The 16,975-nt window shown below is 31.7% G+C and overlaps 1 protein-coding gene across 6 annotated transcripts; it reads right to left on the bottom strand.

Annotated features, from left to right (window-relative positions):
- Positions 1–1,298: 1,298 nt before the first annotated feature.
- On the bottom strand, positions 1,299–16,633 carry LOC134715735 (CREB3 regulatory factor-like). 6 transcript variants are annotated; one of them, XM_063578118.1, is made up of 7 exons: positions 16,430–16,633; positions 9,196–9,298; positions 6,731–7,622; positions 6,192–6,263; positions 4,753–5,170; positions 3,443–3,666; positions 1,300–2,679 (listed from the first exon to the last, which is right to left on the bottom strand). In XM_063578118.1, the coding sequence occupies exons 2-7, from the start codon at positions 9,253–9,255 to the stop codon at positions 2,585–2,587; spliced, it is 1,761 nt and encodes a 586-aa protein (XP_063434188.1). In that variant the 5' UTR covers positions 9,256–9,298; positions 16,430–16,633; the 3' UTR covers positions 1,300–2,584. The 6 variants fall into 6 exon arrangements, with proteins under 6 accessions (XP_063434187.1, XP_063434188.1, XP_063434186.1 ...); XM_063578116.1 differs by lacking the exon at positions 16,430–16,633 and adding an exon at positions 11,277–11,445; XM_063578115.1 differs by lacking the exon at positions 16,430–16,633 and adding an exon at positions 10,619–11,158.
- Between the last annotated feature and the right edge of the window lie 342 nt (positions 16,634–16,975).

Here is a 16,975-nt window from a genome sequence, read left to right as displayed (position 1 = left end):
CAACAAAAAAAGAAAAATTGTATAGCTTCCACTTTAAAAAAATACTTATTTAACTACAAACAATTGGTCAGTAAATATATAACAGGTTACCAAAGTACAGGTTACATCAAAACAAACTTGTTAGAGTTGTAACCAAATGAAAAATAACTTGACCACTGGTCTTAGAATGACCAGTAAATAATCCTTATTAGTTGTGTAGTAAAGAATGATAAATTTCATGTAATAAATGCTTCACCAGTCTTTGCAATGATCAATTACTGTTTAAATAATTCTCATTTTTACTCTGACATACTAAGAAAGATAGATTGTAATTTTATAGATAAGTAATGAAAATGTATAAAACAAATAATTTGCAGTCAAACTACAGGGGAAATGTTTCAAAAGTAGATTTTTTTGAATGGACTTTGCAATTTTAAAGGAATCTACAATTTTGTATTTGTATTATACAACATTAACAATACTTCAATAAAGTCCAATACATAATACAACAGCATCAAATTTAATGACTACATACTGACCTTAATGAGCCATAGTAGTTCTTTATAATAATACAAAATGTATAGCTATAGTAAAGTGTTGTTATCTCAAAAGCACTATGATATACCTTACTGGGTCAATTATATGAAATGGATTACTTAAAAAATGCATGGAAGAATTGTAATAATTTTGGTGTGGGGGAAATGATAACATCTTAACTCTTTTGGGTCCATTTGTTAAAAGTTTCAGATATAGGCAAGTTCTCATATAATTAGGTTCTTCTTTTTTGTTTTTTTTTATTTATAATTTCTTAAAAAATAGTATATACTAAAACTAATTTTTCAACATTTAAAATTATTCAATTATAATCCTATACATTTTTTAGATTTTGGTATAAATAGGGATGACAACACAGCATATAAAAAAGCAAAAATACATCAAATTCTAACAGATATACAAGATGTATATGCTGTCAGCAAGAAATCAAGCATCAATAACTAAAGGATTAAACTTAAGCCTAACAATATTTCTAAGCACTATTTTCTATCAAAGCAGTTATTGATATACTATATACAACATATAAAAACACACAATTCTATCTACTATGGCACTATATCAAAATATATAAAAAAAGGTTTCTATACATAATTCCCTAAGATTAACATTGGTTACACTAACATCTGATGAGTTTGAGGATTGCCTTGATACCTAAGCAGTGGTGGATCCAGGGGGAGTGTTCCGGGGGTTGGAACACCGTTTTTTTGGACGATCAATGCATTTAAAAGGGGTCATATCAGTGGAACCCCCCCCCCCCCCCCCTTTGTCCCAGGCTGGGAACCCCCCTTTTTAAAATGTATCCTCCCTTGTTAAGTACCAAATATATGTTACAGAATGTGTACAGAAATTTCATATAAAATAACCGCACATTCTAACAATACATGTGTGAATGTGAACTTAAATTACAATCAACATATGTCAAAACTGTAGATTTTAGTATTTTGTGGGTACCAATTTTTGTGGGTTTTATTTAACAAATTTTCAAAAACATATCCTATCAAAAACTAATTTGTAGAACAATTAAATTCATGGTTTATTTTAACATGCAAAATCCACAAAAAAAAGTTCCTAATCACTAATAATAGTGTTTCAAAAACAATTGTTAGCAGTAGAGTAACCAATACTTAAAATAAATAATTCAAACAATAAATAGACAACAACAACAACAACAACAAATAAAATGGACTCTGATTACATCTACTGTGAATAATACATGAGGATTTCCAAAGATTACAGTGAACGTAAAAAATAAACTAAACTTATTTATATTTTTTAGTTTTATGAATTTATGAAACTGGAAAGTCTGTCAAAAATTTGTTTCTTCGAAATTTTGAACTTTCCACATATTTCCTAGTGATGTGATATATTACAATGAAATACTAACAATTTGAATGTTTGACTAGCAAATAAATGATGGATTAGTGAACATTTCTGTATTTACATGAGAAATTTTTGACTAGTAAAATCATAAAACTGAAGATTTATAAACATTTTAAAGCCATAAATGCATACATTTTTTTCTTTAAATCATGTTATCATGGTTATAGGCCAAAGAAAAAAAAATACTATTTTTCTAATTTAATTAAATTAAAGTGACAAAATTAACATCAAACTTTATTGCATTTAATTTTTTAATCAACAAATTACAAGTCTTTCAGATTTGTTTTTCAAAATGAGCAAATGAAATATTTACATAAAACCACACTAGTATATATATGTACTATTTACACAATTTTCCCCTTGTTTGAATAAAATAACAATGTATTTACAGTGATAAACACATAAAATGTACCATTATATACAAAACATAAGCAACTATACATTCTCTGTAACCATGTCAATAGTTTGAGCATTCAACGAAAACAACAAAACTTTTCGCATTGTCTGCACCAATAATGTAATTTGAATTCAACATGAAGATACACACCCATTAGTTATAATTGTCAGAATCACAAAGTTAAAACTAAAGGCTAGATCCAAGATAACAACAATTTTCGAACAGTCATCACAGTGTTTGGAACTATAGTCTATTTTGTTTATAATGTCAAGTCTATGATTGATCTAGACCACCTGTAGGATCCCCTTCCTCCACTTTACAAAGCACTCGGTTTACAAATTCTGATGTATCACCAGCAACCTTGTATGCTGAAAAAGATAAGAATAGAATGATTTAATGCAAATTCAAATTTCTGATTGTTTTTAATACATATTTTTTTAGAAACTTCCGTAATAATCCACTATTTACACAATTCAAACTTATTGAAGAAATTGGCTATGGTAAAGGAGTATGTTCGATAAGGTCCTAAAATGGCCCCCTTGTTCAGCGTAAATTTCAAAATCGGATTTATTGCCCAATATCATGAGAAATTATAGCTAATACATTGACTAGATCGGATATAAGCCATTTTGTTGAAAATTTTACGTTTCTGCGTTTGATACTTTGATTATGATGTCACAAGTTGTACTCATATAGATTTTTCACGATAAAATCAATGAAAATGGGTAAATTTCCAAAGATTATTTGACCGGAAACGTAGAGTGCATAGGTCGACAACAAAGATCTTTTAAAATAATGTTTGTGAAGACATTTAACATGTCTTATTTGAATATTAAGCTTGTCGACGCCTGGGCTATATGTTTACTGGTCCTTTATGTGGTTGAAATCCAGCTGATTTTGTCAAATTTTCACCAAAATCCCTTATCTTGACCTTTTTTGGGATGTAAAAATCAACGTCTTAGAATTAAACTTAAAACCAAATATGGCACTTACCTAACTTTTTGACTTTTCACTTTATTAGAAAATAATTTCTGCTTACAATCAAGTTGGCTTACCTAAGTCCTGATTATGTTTAACATGTAATAGTTACACTAATTTTAAATAAATCAAACAAATGTATTATGAACTCACTATAAGCCTTTTCTGCTGTTTTTTCTAAGTACTGTGTCATTGGAAGGTTATCTGTGCCCTCTTGTTTGACTATTTTCCTCTCTGGTAGAGTTTTCTGAAGGACTTGTGTAAATTTCTGCTTCATATCTTGTGTAAGTTGTAACAGCTGCTTATGTTCCATATCTAACCCATGTAACTTGATTTTGTAAGCTTCATGTTGGGCCTTTTTCTTTAGACGACAAGCTCTGGAAATAGAAGGGACATTCACATTATGTAAATTTTTAAGCAATTCACTAGTAAAATAATGGATTAATTACATACAGAAAATTACATTTCACAGTGGAGTCTTTCCTTTTATAGCTGACTATATGCGGTATGGGCTTAGCTCATTGTTGAAGGCCGTACGGTGACCTATAATTGTTAATGTTTGTGTCATTTTGGTCTTTTGTGGATAGTTGTCTCATTGGCAATCATACCACATCTTCTTTTTATATTTTCATCATATTTTGTTTTTGCAATATGGTGTTGCAAGTTTCTCTCCATGACACATGAGTTTTGAATGCCCTCTGAACTTTCTGAACTCGTACAGGAGAGAAAATGAAATTTAAGGAATGGTCTTTCTAATTTAAGTTAGCATCACTGAACATGCTGAATACTCAATAGACATTAATTGATAAAATGTGCATCTGGTGCATATTTACTGTGCATTTTATAGTTGTAACTGTTTGTGTTCTTTATATTTTGTATTTCAATCATTTGACAATTGAGTTAATTAAATAAAAATACTCCGGATATAAATAATTAAAGTTTCATTATGAAGTATGAATATATTCAACCAAGTGGGGTACAGTATAACTTTTAGAAATACATTTTAATTAGTCTTGGCTGACTTAGAAAAGTTTACTTTAATGTGAAGAGTTCTCATTATAATGCCTTTGTTGTTTTAAATTTATTTTTTTTCTGTTGTTTTTTTTTACACCATATGCTTGCTGTTACATTTTTTTTCACACAGTGGGTTATACATTTTTTAATAATATGTCCCAAAAACATGTAGATTGGAACTATGTATGCATAATGTACATGTACTATCAGATGGAAATATCAAAAGGTCTCATACTGTTCTTAAGCTTTTTCCTTCCTTTACATGCATAAAGTAGAATTGCAGGGATTATCAGTATTCACTAAATTACATTTGAATCATATTTACAGAACGCCAGAGATTTCCAGTAAGTGAACACAAAAAATTAATAAAATTTTAAAATATTCTCTCCCTTTATTTTTGAAACAAATTGTTCTCATAATAATAAATTTGATAAGATTCTGCAGCTTACCTAGAAGCCAATTTGTTTTTCTCTTTTTTTGACTTGTTCCGACTTGAGACTGGCATTTCACTCAATGGAATAAAAGAGTCTATTTGTTTGTTTAACTTGTTAATTTGCTGTCCAATCTGATAAAGTTTCTTTGGATTCGGAGAGACATCTGTTCCGTCTCCTCTTCGAGCTTTACCGCCATGACGTATTGTCGTACCCGCAACATTTTTACTTGCCACAGGATCAAATACTGGATCTTCAAAATCCTTCACAACATGTGGATCATCTTGTTCTAATTGTTCAAAACTAACACGGGCACCTTTAGGTCCTTTTGATTGTAAATTATATTGCCAGAAATACTGTCGGGACTTTCTCTGCGAGCTGTCCGTTTCATGTTTATATGACCACGAATCTTGACTGTTGTCATCATAATCAGAATCTACAAAACAAAGGATAAGATACATTAGATTTTTATATTCACTTGAACCAAATATATGGTGCTATGATCATGATGATTGACACTAATGCTAACTGAAGGACAAGTACATGTATATTGTTCCATTTCATGGCTAAGCTACATGTATCTTAAGAGAACAGATATTAAAACTAAAATGAGTGTATGGATATCATATTTGTAACTATAATTTACTTACAATCATAGTAATGTGACATGAATATTTGACAGTAACGTTTGATAAAATTCTAATAAAGTGTACTTGGTAAAATCAAATATCAGATTAAGCTTTCGTTGGTTTTTTGTGTGTGTAAATTTCATCAGTTTGATGCTAATACAAATAATACATACATGTACAAATGTATGATTGAGAATCTAAATTTTACATTACAGCTAATTTCCTAATGCATGTAAAGCAAGACTTAGGTTAGTTTGCTTGCTTTGTTTGAATATTGTACAATTGTAACTGGGATAACGTCCAATCTAATTTAAGTATGATATTTAGGTTAGAGTACATTGTATGTATTTATATATTGTTTGAAGATGTCAATGCTAATTACAAAGCTTGAATTAATGTTTATACAAACAGAGCAAGCAAGCCTTCCAAAGTTTTACTTACAGGCATTAGGAAATTAGCTGTAATACACACTAACAACAAACAATAATTTAATTTTGGATGCATATATGTAACACGTCTTCTGATTGACTGACGTTATTTTGTTATTAGCCCATAGACATAATTTAGTCATGTGACCTTGACGTCATCAACGTTTTTTCATGGTTTTCTACGGTTTAAAATGGAATTTAAAATTAAATTATAAGAAATGACTGTAATATTTTTTCTGTCTATTCCAAATAACATAAAAAATGTGGTGCACACTGTTAAAGAACTCGCTACGCATGTTATTCAGTCATTTCAGTGTGCACCACATTTTTTATGTTATTTCTTCATAGACAGAAAAAATATTACAGTCATTCCTTAAATGTACATTATATATTTATTTACCTGAGTCATGAGATTCACGATCACTTTCCATGTCCGATTCATCATTGGATGTTACAACAGACTTGTAAGAGTCTAACAAAAGAATAATAATCAACTGTTACCGCTAGGAATTTGTAATTAAAACACGATTTATATTCATTCATGTACATGTATGTTTGTGTACATGCACATCAGATCAGGTTATTAAAAAAAAATATTTCACCCTCTTTTCTTTCATTTTTAACAACAAAAATCAATATGTTACCAAGTGTACATGTACATGTACTACTGCACGTCTTATCTTAAAGATAAACAATTATGTTCCAATTTTTTGTAGTACATGTATACACTAACAGACATAAACATAAAGTTTTTTTAAATCATATTAATTGCTTTTAATTACAGTGAAAAGATATCTAGATGTTTCCTTTTAAAAGAATTTTAAGTCAAACCTTGACCTTAATTGAGAAAGATTTTCTGAAAATCACTCTATTGAACAACAATTTAGCTGAGATGACATGAAAAGGTTATAAATACATTTAAATGCCCTATAAAATTACCTGTACTAAGTCTTGTTTGTTTTGGTTGTGGTATGTCTTCGTCCTGCTCATCATCATCGTATATATAATGTTTGATCTCTTCCCACTTTTCATCAACCTCTTTGTTACTAATATTCTGTTTTCGTTTTGCAGGACTTGTTGGAATCTTTGGGTTAGGCACACTTTGAACTGGACTAGTGGTGGACTCTGATTCAATTTTAGTAGGACTGGTTCGAATGTGCAGCAACTGACTCATTCTGGTTGATACAGTGTTATTATCAGATTCTGAAGTAACAGTTGCTGATGGTTTTCTCCCACAAAAAACAGGTCTAGCAAGTGAACTTTGCTGTGATGTTTGAGGCAGCTGAACTGTTGAAGACCAATTGCCCTTCAACTGCTGCACTTGTTCAGAGATTTCTGACCCATTTTCTTGTTTCCATGTTTTATTTTTGTCATTGACACTAGAATTTGGACCAACTATGCTAGCTAAATCATCTAATAGTGATTCTGAAGCATTCAGTTCAGCTAAAGTTGGGTTGTCCATTTCTTCATCCATTTGAAAAACATCACAATTTAGAAAATCCACATCACTTTTTGTGTCCATTGGCCATGCGTTGGACTGAGACTCTGATGTTTCTGCTATGAACATTGGTGAACCTTTAGACATAGGCAGAGCAATATCACAAGAAGTTTCCAACTGAGAATTTAAGTCAAAGTCCTCATTCTTTCTACTACATGTCATATTCCCAAGGGAACTTTGCATGTCAGCTTTCTCCTGCTCATACATGAATAATGAATTTGGACTAGATGCATAAACTGATGTATCCAAACTTGTTTTGTCTCTTATAGGTGGGTCATATAATGATTGTTCAGTTACATATACACTGCTTAAATATGGATCCATTCTTCTTGGCTGAAAAATACAAGATAATCTTTAAATAATTCATACATAAAGCTTTTGAACTTGATGACAAAAAAAAACAATGTTTCAATGCTGTTAGATGCACTTTTTTAAAATTACTGAAATGGATATCTATGCAATATTGGTTTTAAAGGTCTAATTTTATATTCTAGAAATTTCTGCTTGAATTGTCTCCCTTTGTTTATGTTTGTAAAATTGTAGGAAAACAGCTGTCAGTTGATCAATATACAACTACCGGTAACATTGAATTTCAGATCTTAAATCAAAAAAATATAAAAACAATGAGATGTGGAATATGATTGCCAATGAGACCACAATCAACCATAGGTCACCTGATGGTCTTCAACATTGAGAAAACCCACACTAAATAGTCAGATGACATGAAAAATGTAAAACAATTCCAACAAGAAAACAAATGGCCTTTATACACATAAAAATACAATTTATGAAAAAACAAATATGACAGAGAGTAGGCAGGCAATAACAACAATATTAAAGGATTTCATATCTAATATTCTATGCCTTTGAGAAATGTGTCCCATCTTCAAACCTCAGGTGTGGTGACAAAGAGTCAGATTAGCTCATCCTTAAAAAAACAAAAATCTAGTGTCAAGGATTATTGCAATGGTTTGAGCAAGCCAAGTTTAAGAAGCTATCATGATTTAAATTTAATAAATTTTAAAAAAAATAATAAATTTAAAGTATGATATAGCTTTATATAGGTCCCCTGTATTCAAAGACTCCTTCAGAATAGGGGTGTATCAAGTCATTTTTAAAAGGGGTTCCCAACCCAGGATAAATAGGGGTTCCAACCATATGTCCCCATTCAATGCATTGGTGGTCAGAAAAAAAAGGGTTCCAACCCGGCCTGAACCTTCCCCTGCATTCACCACTGCAGGACATTACAAATTCCTGCTACTTAACCAAGTGGTGTGAAGTAGATCTATTTTACTTCTTTATCCAGTTTAATTCATTTACCTTCTACTGCTATTTTACTTTAAAAAGCAAATTTTCCTTTTCATTTGTTAATAATGTACATTTTGTATTACTCTTAATAATGTACATATTGTATTACTCTTAATAATATACATATCGCATTACTCATTTATTAATAAGCATCTATAATTCATGTTACAATGTACTTATCAATTTACAAATGACTTAGACAACCAACAAATACTAAAGGAAGTTGATTTGTCTGGGCATATACTTATCAATTCCTGCCCCATTTTTTGTCCAGTTAATTATTCGTCTACAAAAAGGTCATGGTTTAAGACGAGGAAGTGTTATTACCAGACTTGTGATCAAGAAACCCTTTCAAGGCCACGATTATATTTTTGAAGCGAACATCTTTCTGCGCAAATGTATATCTTCCAAATTTAACCTCTATCCTTGAAAAATATCCATGATTGCATGTAAGTACAATATGTATACATTAATATCTGTAATTTTTCAAAACCGATTCATTTTCAGGCTTATTTTGCATTTGAAGAGAGGAAAGATAAAAAAAAATTGTAACCTGTTAGATTTTTCATGCAATCGATTTTCAAAAACATAATTTTACCCGTTGCTGGGCCTGGTTGTAACCAAAGGTCATCTGTTGTTGAACTGGTGTATATGGCATACAATTGTAATAACAACCACAAGACGAGGATGGGTAACAAAAACTGGAAAATAAACAAATTGTGTGTACATTTTATTACATTTTATTACATGTATATAGCTAAGGTAGGTACATATGTGTACATTGTTTTATCAATCGATATCAAATAAATTAGACTTATCATGCAGCATGCCATGGTTTGTTCACTACAAAACTGGACCTTTAATACTAAAAGAAATTTCTAGTTCACTCTTTTTTAATTGCTTAGCATTTTGAATATTCTAGTTTTGGTTATTCTGCTCCCTCTCTATCTTAAAATCTGACAATGGCAATTTACATGATTTAAATTCTTTCGAAAGAATATTTAAAAAAAAATTTAATGGTATGCAACTGAAAGTACATTTATTTACAAAAAAGTAACTCATTTATGAAAAAATTAAAATTGTGCAATAAAAATCAATGTGATTGTAATAGATGTCATCATGACTGATGACAGATTGTACTTATGTAAGGTGGGGTATTTTTGCATGTGTATTGGACCTTGATGTTAATGTATATGTATAAAACTGTCTACAAGACTGTATTTTCTAAAATTAAGATACATGCACACCTGTACATGTTTATGACCTAAAAATACATGTAAACCATTAAAAAGATTAAATTGTCAAGTTTATTTCAGTTGTATATAATGGTATACAATGTATACATAGAAACCAGCCAGTGCTTCATTTAAACTGGATTTAAAATATGTTAACAACATAATGTGCATGTATCTACAATTTGAAACTATGAAAACTTATTATTGCAAATCAGTATTTGATCCAGTGTGGGTGGGGTACCCCCATGTACCCCCTCCCCAACCTTTTTTTTTAATGCTTTTGAATTAGGACATATGGTTGGTAAATAGTTGGCACACTGCTTTATCCTGGGTTGGAACCCCCCCCCCCCCCTCTTTTGAAAATGACTGAATCAGCCACTGAATATCATAATGAAAAAAGTTGTTCCGTGTATAATTAATCTTCTTTTCTTAAACTTCTTTTTATCAAATGAAATTTAGTTTCTACTTCTGACCTACAAATGTTTAAAATTTAGAAAGTCTTGTCATACAGATGACTATTAACTGATTTCCCAAATATAAATACACTACTGACAAATAAACTTGTGACTTTAATTTGATGGACAAATTGAGACATTCATCATCATTGTGTAATATAAAGTACAATGTATAACTATAAGTATACATATGTAAGTGTTGTATAATTCAAAGTAGTTGTGAGTACAGCTAAACAGACACAATTAATATATTGCAATAGATAAATATTCAAATAAGTGTATAGATGTTCCAATAAATGTTCTTTATAAAGACATATTGTACTGTTCTTACCTGTTATACATATAAAATCTCCTTGAACTATTTAAATCAAACCAAGGTATACAATTGAAATTTCTTTTTTCCATGGTCTATTTTTAAAGTTTATTCACACTTTTTCACAAAGACTGTTAAAATTCCCAATTGAAATGAAAGTAAATTAGATGTAAGTTTAATATGTGAATGGTCAAGTGTCAAGAATAATGATAACCTCGCTTGGCACACCTCAAGTTTCTCCTATTTTTAAAACGTAAATTTCAACCCAATTAGCATACTATTGGGCCCTATCAGAAAACACACTGATGATTGACAGTTGAGGTTTAAAAATTAAATGATGATGTGACAAAATATCCTGTCATCTTTTTAGCAGCCATACACATACTAAAAAAAAAGCCTTGACCTTAAACAACCCTGATCATCAGGTCGATGACGGATTTCATCACAATCCCTTATGTTTGCAGGCAATAAAACAATTACTCATTCTTAATACACGTAACCCAATTTATTAATGAACCAACTACCGTTTTCCCCAACAGATTCAACAGTTTAAAACCACACATTTCTACTTGGTAAACAACTTGTTTTGATTTCATAACCACGGGCCAACATATCATGCATTCTTTTTTAACACATTTACAAATAAAGATATTTAATCAAGTAAGTTTCTACTTACAACTTGAATGTCCCAAGACTATATTCCAATTTTGTCATATAATGTCAACTATCCTGGACTTCAAATTTTATAATGTAATATTTTGTTTACGTTTTCCATCAAAATGGAGCTTTGTTTTGGTATGGAAAGTACGGGAACTTTGGTCTCGTGATGCAATGACATAGTCACTCGAAATGACCAATCAAATCAGAGCAACAGATCACCGAAAAGAACACAAACAAAATTAGATAATAATGGACGTCATAAATTAACATATTTACTATGAACAACAACAAAATCAACCAACAACAACAACAACAATAACAACACATTTTATTTGTCAATCAAGACAGTACTGGCAAGGAACTGAATTAAAGTGTACAAATAATTGTGAAGATTTTTTTTTCATTAACAAAAATACGATAAATATGGGAAAAGGGAGACAACATGCACAGTGTAGTACAAAAACTGAGTGAATGAATGAATGTTTCCGTTAGTATACTGTGTTTTATACTAGAATATATCTATGTTGATTTGTGTGTTCAATGTAATTGAAATGAAACTTTGGACTTGACTCCGTTATGTTATGAATTGTATACTATTAACTCATGTGTATTGGTGAAATGGTGTGAAGGGTATTCACTAGCTGCAGAACCGTAACTCTTATGGTCCTTTTTATATATACTGAGTGCCGATGAAAACGCAACACTTGGTTTTTTCAAAAATAAAATTTATATTGGAAATGATAATCTTTCAAAATAAATTGTTCTTGAAAATTAACAATTATAACAATAGATCGATATCAAACAAAAATGTTTCATTGTCATCTTTCAGACGCTATAGGTAAACGAAACATCCAATGTCGAATCATCAACTCACAGTCCTAACAAAACATGTTACAACCCCGTTGTGTAGCGCAATCACGACAGCGTCGTGGAACTAATCATTCTGGACGTTTAATGTGATCTCGAGGAATGTTGTTCCACTTGTCCCGCATATCAAACTCAAGCTGACTTTATGATATTGGTGGTGGTTTTCATCGTCTAAACCATGTCCAATCTGATGCAAAATGTGCTCGATCGGACCAAAATCGCGCGAAACACATGACTTTTGGCCAAGATGGGTGCCAAATGTCTATGTAACCACCACTGAAGGTTTTCGGTACACAATGAATGATTTATGGTCTACAGAATTCGATATTTACGCCTTACGGCCGTTTAGATATCACTAAGGAAAGACTTTGGTTTAGTTTTAGTTTAAACATATTTCTTTAGAGTGGATTGGGAAACAAGTTTTGCAACTTATATTAATCCCTTTCCACTTTGCGGGTGCGAGTGCTGCCTTGTAGCGGCATTAGCCTACTCTTTTTCGAAATCTACAAGGGTGTCTTTAACGTGCAAGAGATATGGCTCTCTCTTAACACGGGTCAGCCATTTATCGTCCCCTTCCGACGGACTATCATCGTTTCCTTAAGACCATACTCGCAAATGGTGTCAAGAGAGAGCCGAAAATTGAGTTCCTGAAATTTTCATCCCAACGGGAATCGAACCAGGAACCTTTGTGTTATCAGTCCGATACACTAACCACTACACCACGGCTCTCTCTGACTTTGGTGCTCTTTAACAATTTATGTGCAAATGGTGCTTTACTGAAATTGCTCCAAAGGAACTACCGTGACCACCATTGAACTCTCGTGACCTTTGTACACCCATCAGAGTCAATATCGAATATGTTTAAGATCAAATGTATCGGTCTGGCTGAGCGTTTCTTGTTTTTTGTACCCTGGGATGTCACTTATCATTTAATGATCCATTTTGGTTGAATTTGTGGATGATTTGGGTTATTGTAGAGGCTACAACTTCAGTCTTGTGTAATTGCATGCAGTGAAAGGCTTCATTGGATCATGCCCAAAACTGCATGTCGCTGGTTGTCAGAAAGTCCTGGCATTTACTCAGATGTTTATTGCAGTTTCCTTACAATAAGGGCGGGAAAATTCATGACATTAACCAAGCTTTAAATGACAAAATCGTGAAAATGGTGCGTATGTTGAAAAGCGGTGAACTCGGTTTATGTCCGTTCAAAATAACCCTCACTTCGCATTTGTTCCAAAAATTACTCTTTAACCGTAAAGTTGTCGTCAATTGTCTTTAAAGCCATTTTAAACCAACTATACAAAGTTCTAGTATACCGGTAAATAAAATAAAAATTATAAGATTTTTTTTTAAAACAAAAGTGTTACGTTTTCATTGGCACTCAGTATATTTTTTTTTATTTTGCGGTACCGAAAAAAGTCAAAAAATAAAATAAGGACATAAGAGCTACGGTTTCGTAGCTAGGTATACACAAATAAGACCACAACTCTGAGACAAAATTAAGATACGTGCGAATATTTGTTTTACTGTTTTCCGGTATTTCCAAACTCCTACAGACTTAACTTTTTGTTTCTTATACAAATAATTTATTGTGTTTAAGGTCATTCGTTCGAATCATCTATATTTTTCATAAGAAATGAACCTTACTCGAAATAATATTACTTTTTGGCATTGCAAACGGTAGTTCGAGATTCACGGCTCTGGTGTCTGATGTCCTTTTTCTGGCTATCTGTGCCACACAGGCACTTGTCTCATATTTTCCCCTTATACACCTTAGTATAACTTTATATTGAGGTATATAGGAGAAAACTCTGATGCAAGTGCCTGTGGTGCCACAGTAAGGCTATTTGGTATTCTTCAAGTTAACATGATTCCGAGGAAACCATTTCCGTTCATTACATTTGATATCTGCAAACATCAGGGTATCTGATCTTGCATTTATAAATAGGATTATCTGACTTATTGATTGAACATCTATATTAATATTCTTATGGTAAATTCTTATGCCCATTTATGGACATTATGTTTTTGTTCTGTGCGTCCATTCGTTTGTTCGTTGGTCCGTTCGTTTGTTCGTCCGTCTGTACCGCTTCAGGTATAAGTTTTTGATCAAGGTATTTTTTGATGAAGTTGAAGTCCACTCAACTTAAAACTTAGTACACATGTTCCCGATGATATGATCTTTCTAGTTGTGATGCCAAACTTGAGTTTTGACCCCAATTCAACGGCCAACTGAACATAGTCAATGGCAGTGCGTGTGGGGCATTCGTGTACTATATATGGACACATACTTGTGAATCAAGTCAAATACGAGTAAACGGTTAATGACAACACTGTAGCGGCTAATATCATTACCACCAAGGCTACTTTAATGTTGTCATGTTGTCTATAAAACTCAGTCATGCTTTGAGGTCTAAATATATCTTAAAATTGGATTATTAATAATATAAATACCATATGTGGCAGCTGAATTTGTATATCAGTGATATTTTTCTTATCGATGTCTGAATTCTGACAAATTTTGCAAGAAATTTGTCAATTAAAAAATACGTTGGTCAATGCTATCAGTTTAGTCATAACATAATTTTTTACAATCAAATCTATACCGAATGAGGTACAGTTGATGTCCACAACATCATTTTAATTGACAATAGTCATACCATTTATTCAACTGACTTGTAAAAATGAACAGACACTCAATTTAATTAAAATATATTTCTCCGATTTCGTCATACTACGTTACTACAGGTGTAATACCACCATTGATTTTCCCCTATATTAGTCTTTGTTAAATTTGCACTTTTCAAAAAAATGTGCAAATTTTATCTTTGTTTCAAAAACTTTCAAATAACTTGGCATGACTGATGAGTAAAGTTTTATCCTGTCCAGTACTATAGAAAAAAATTCACATAACATATCATTGCATTTAAGAATATAACCATCATTTGAAGTAAACCAATCAAATTTCTCTCCTTATTTTATCTGTGTACAAGGTTTAGTCACCATGAAACCTCAAGAATACAAAATTGTCTATTGAAATCCCAAATAAAAAATAATGGTGTTTTGAAATAGACATATTTTTTTCGACCTATTTTCGGATACTACAACCGGATAGGACGTACCATGATTTGGTGGTATTACACCTGCATGTGAAATAACGTAGTATAACGAAATCGGAGATCTATATTTTATTTAGATTTAACAAACACTATTAATATTGAGATGTTAATAATTTAAAATCCATTCTCACTCACTCATTCTGGTCATTATTCATTTATATATCAGTGAGACTAGCTACTTCAGTTTTCAGTGTTTTACTAATTGGTTGAACATATAAAAAGTCAAATATTTACTAAAATGGAATTTATTTTCATATGTGGCACAAGAATAGAGCTAACTGTATTTTTTTTTAAGCTTGGTTTTCTATATAAGTATCATTTTGCGACAGTAGTATCTACGATTTACGAAGGCCAAACTTAAAATACAATACAGGTATCTCCTAAATAGTTCCCAAATATGACATTGAAAAAGACTGGAGACTTCTAAAGGATGGCAAAAAATTATTTGAGAAAATGCATATTAAATTTTTTTGTTGGTAATACCATAATTATAAATTCATAGGAAAAGAGGTCGAATCTGTCTATTCAATTAGGAAATATCCGTGGTCATTTGCAAAACAGACATTCCATGAAGGTCCACCAACATACGATGGCGTCCATTACATTAGTTCTTTAAAAGAGTTCATCTCCACCAAGAGGAATCTTTGGTGCAAAATCTTACTTATAAAACGGTACTAGAAGATATTACTCATGCGTTCTTTGAGATCATGCAGTCTGATATAATTAATGGACACGATGGCCATGCAGTCACCTTTTAGCGTCCACTAATTGCATCTGATTTGAAGCCGAAAAAATATTGAAGTACTTATTTGCCATCAATGAATAGGTGAAGAGGGTAATATTTTTTTTGGAACCATTTCATTAATACATGTATGTCATGTTTGATAATTTCAAATCATATCCGGGCTGACTTTTAAATCAAATGCGGGACAAGCACGAGAAATAAGGAGTACCGACACGAAACATGAAAAAAACGAAGAAAAAAACGAAGACAAAGCACGCACATTAAATCTAACACAGTGAAACTTAAAAAACGAAAACGGCACGTGAAATGAAAAGTCAACGTAAAACGTTGCACGAAAATAACACTACGAGGCCTAACGTTATATGATTTGCCAACCTCAGTCTTCAAATAAAATTATAGATGAATGGAACTTTGAAAAGAGTATTAGTATATAATTACCTTCATTTCTACTTGTGGTTATTTTTATCAATTAGGACCTAGTCGTAACAAATTTCTGGGCAGATAATGTTCATCATTTCAGTCGTTCGTTCCGTTTTTACAGTGTTTTATATCACCGATATATTTTCTTCGGTTTACGGACGAGTCTTCAAAGAATGTTCCACTTTTTCACCTTTGGCCTAAGTGTTTGTTATTAACTGGAAAACGGTTATATATATAACAGTTCATTGATATGAACATTTTAAACTGCTCAAACTGAAGTTTTCTTTTTCAGTTATATACAGCCATGTACTCATTGAAGCATAGCATTGTTTACAAACACTACCACCCACACAAACCAGTTTAATCCAAAACTCAACAAAAGTTGTGATGTAAACATGTTGACGCATGGTTGATGTCGTTCAAGGTCAAATATAGGGGGTTTCCCTTCAATGTCGAGAAACTAGATCGTGTATCGACCACTGGGGGTCGGCAACATGTGATTTTGGGTACAGTTGTGCAGCTGGGGTTAAAATAATAACCCATGTTCATTCATTGAATAATTGT

Source organism: Mytilus trossulus, chromosome 4 (assembly GCF_036588685.1).
Source record: "Mytilus trossulus isolate FHL-02 chromosome 4, PNRI_Mtr1.1.1.hap1, whole genome shotgun sequence".
Classification (NCBI taxonomy): Eukaryota; Metazoa; Mollusca; class Bivalvia; order Mytilida; family Mytilidae; genus Mytilus; species Mytilus trossulus.
Note: the sequence above shows the minus strand (reverse complement) of the source record. Positions and strands in the feature narration are given on the sequence as shown.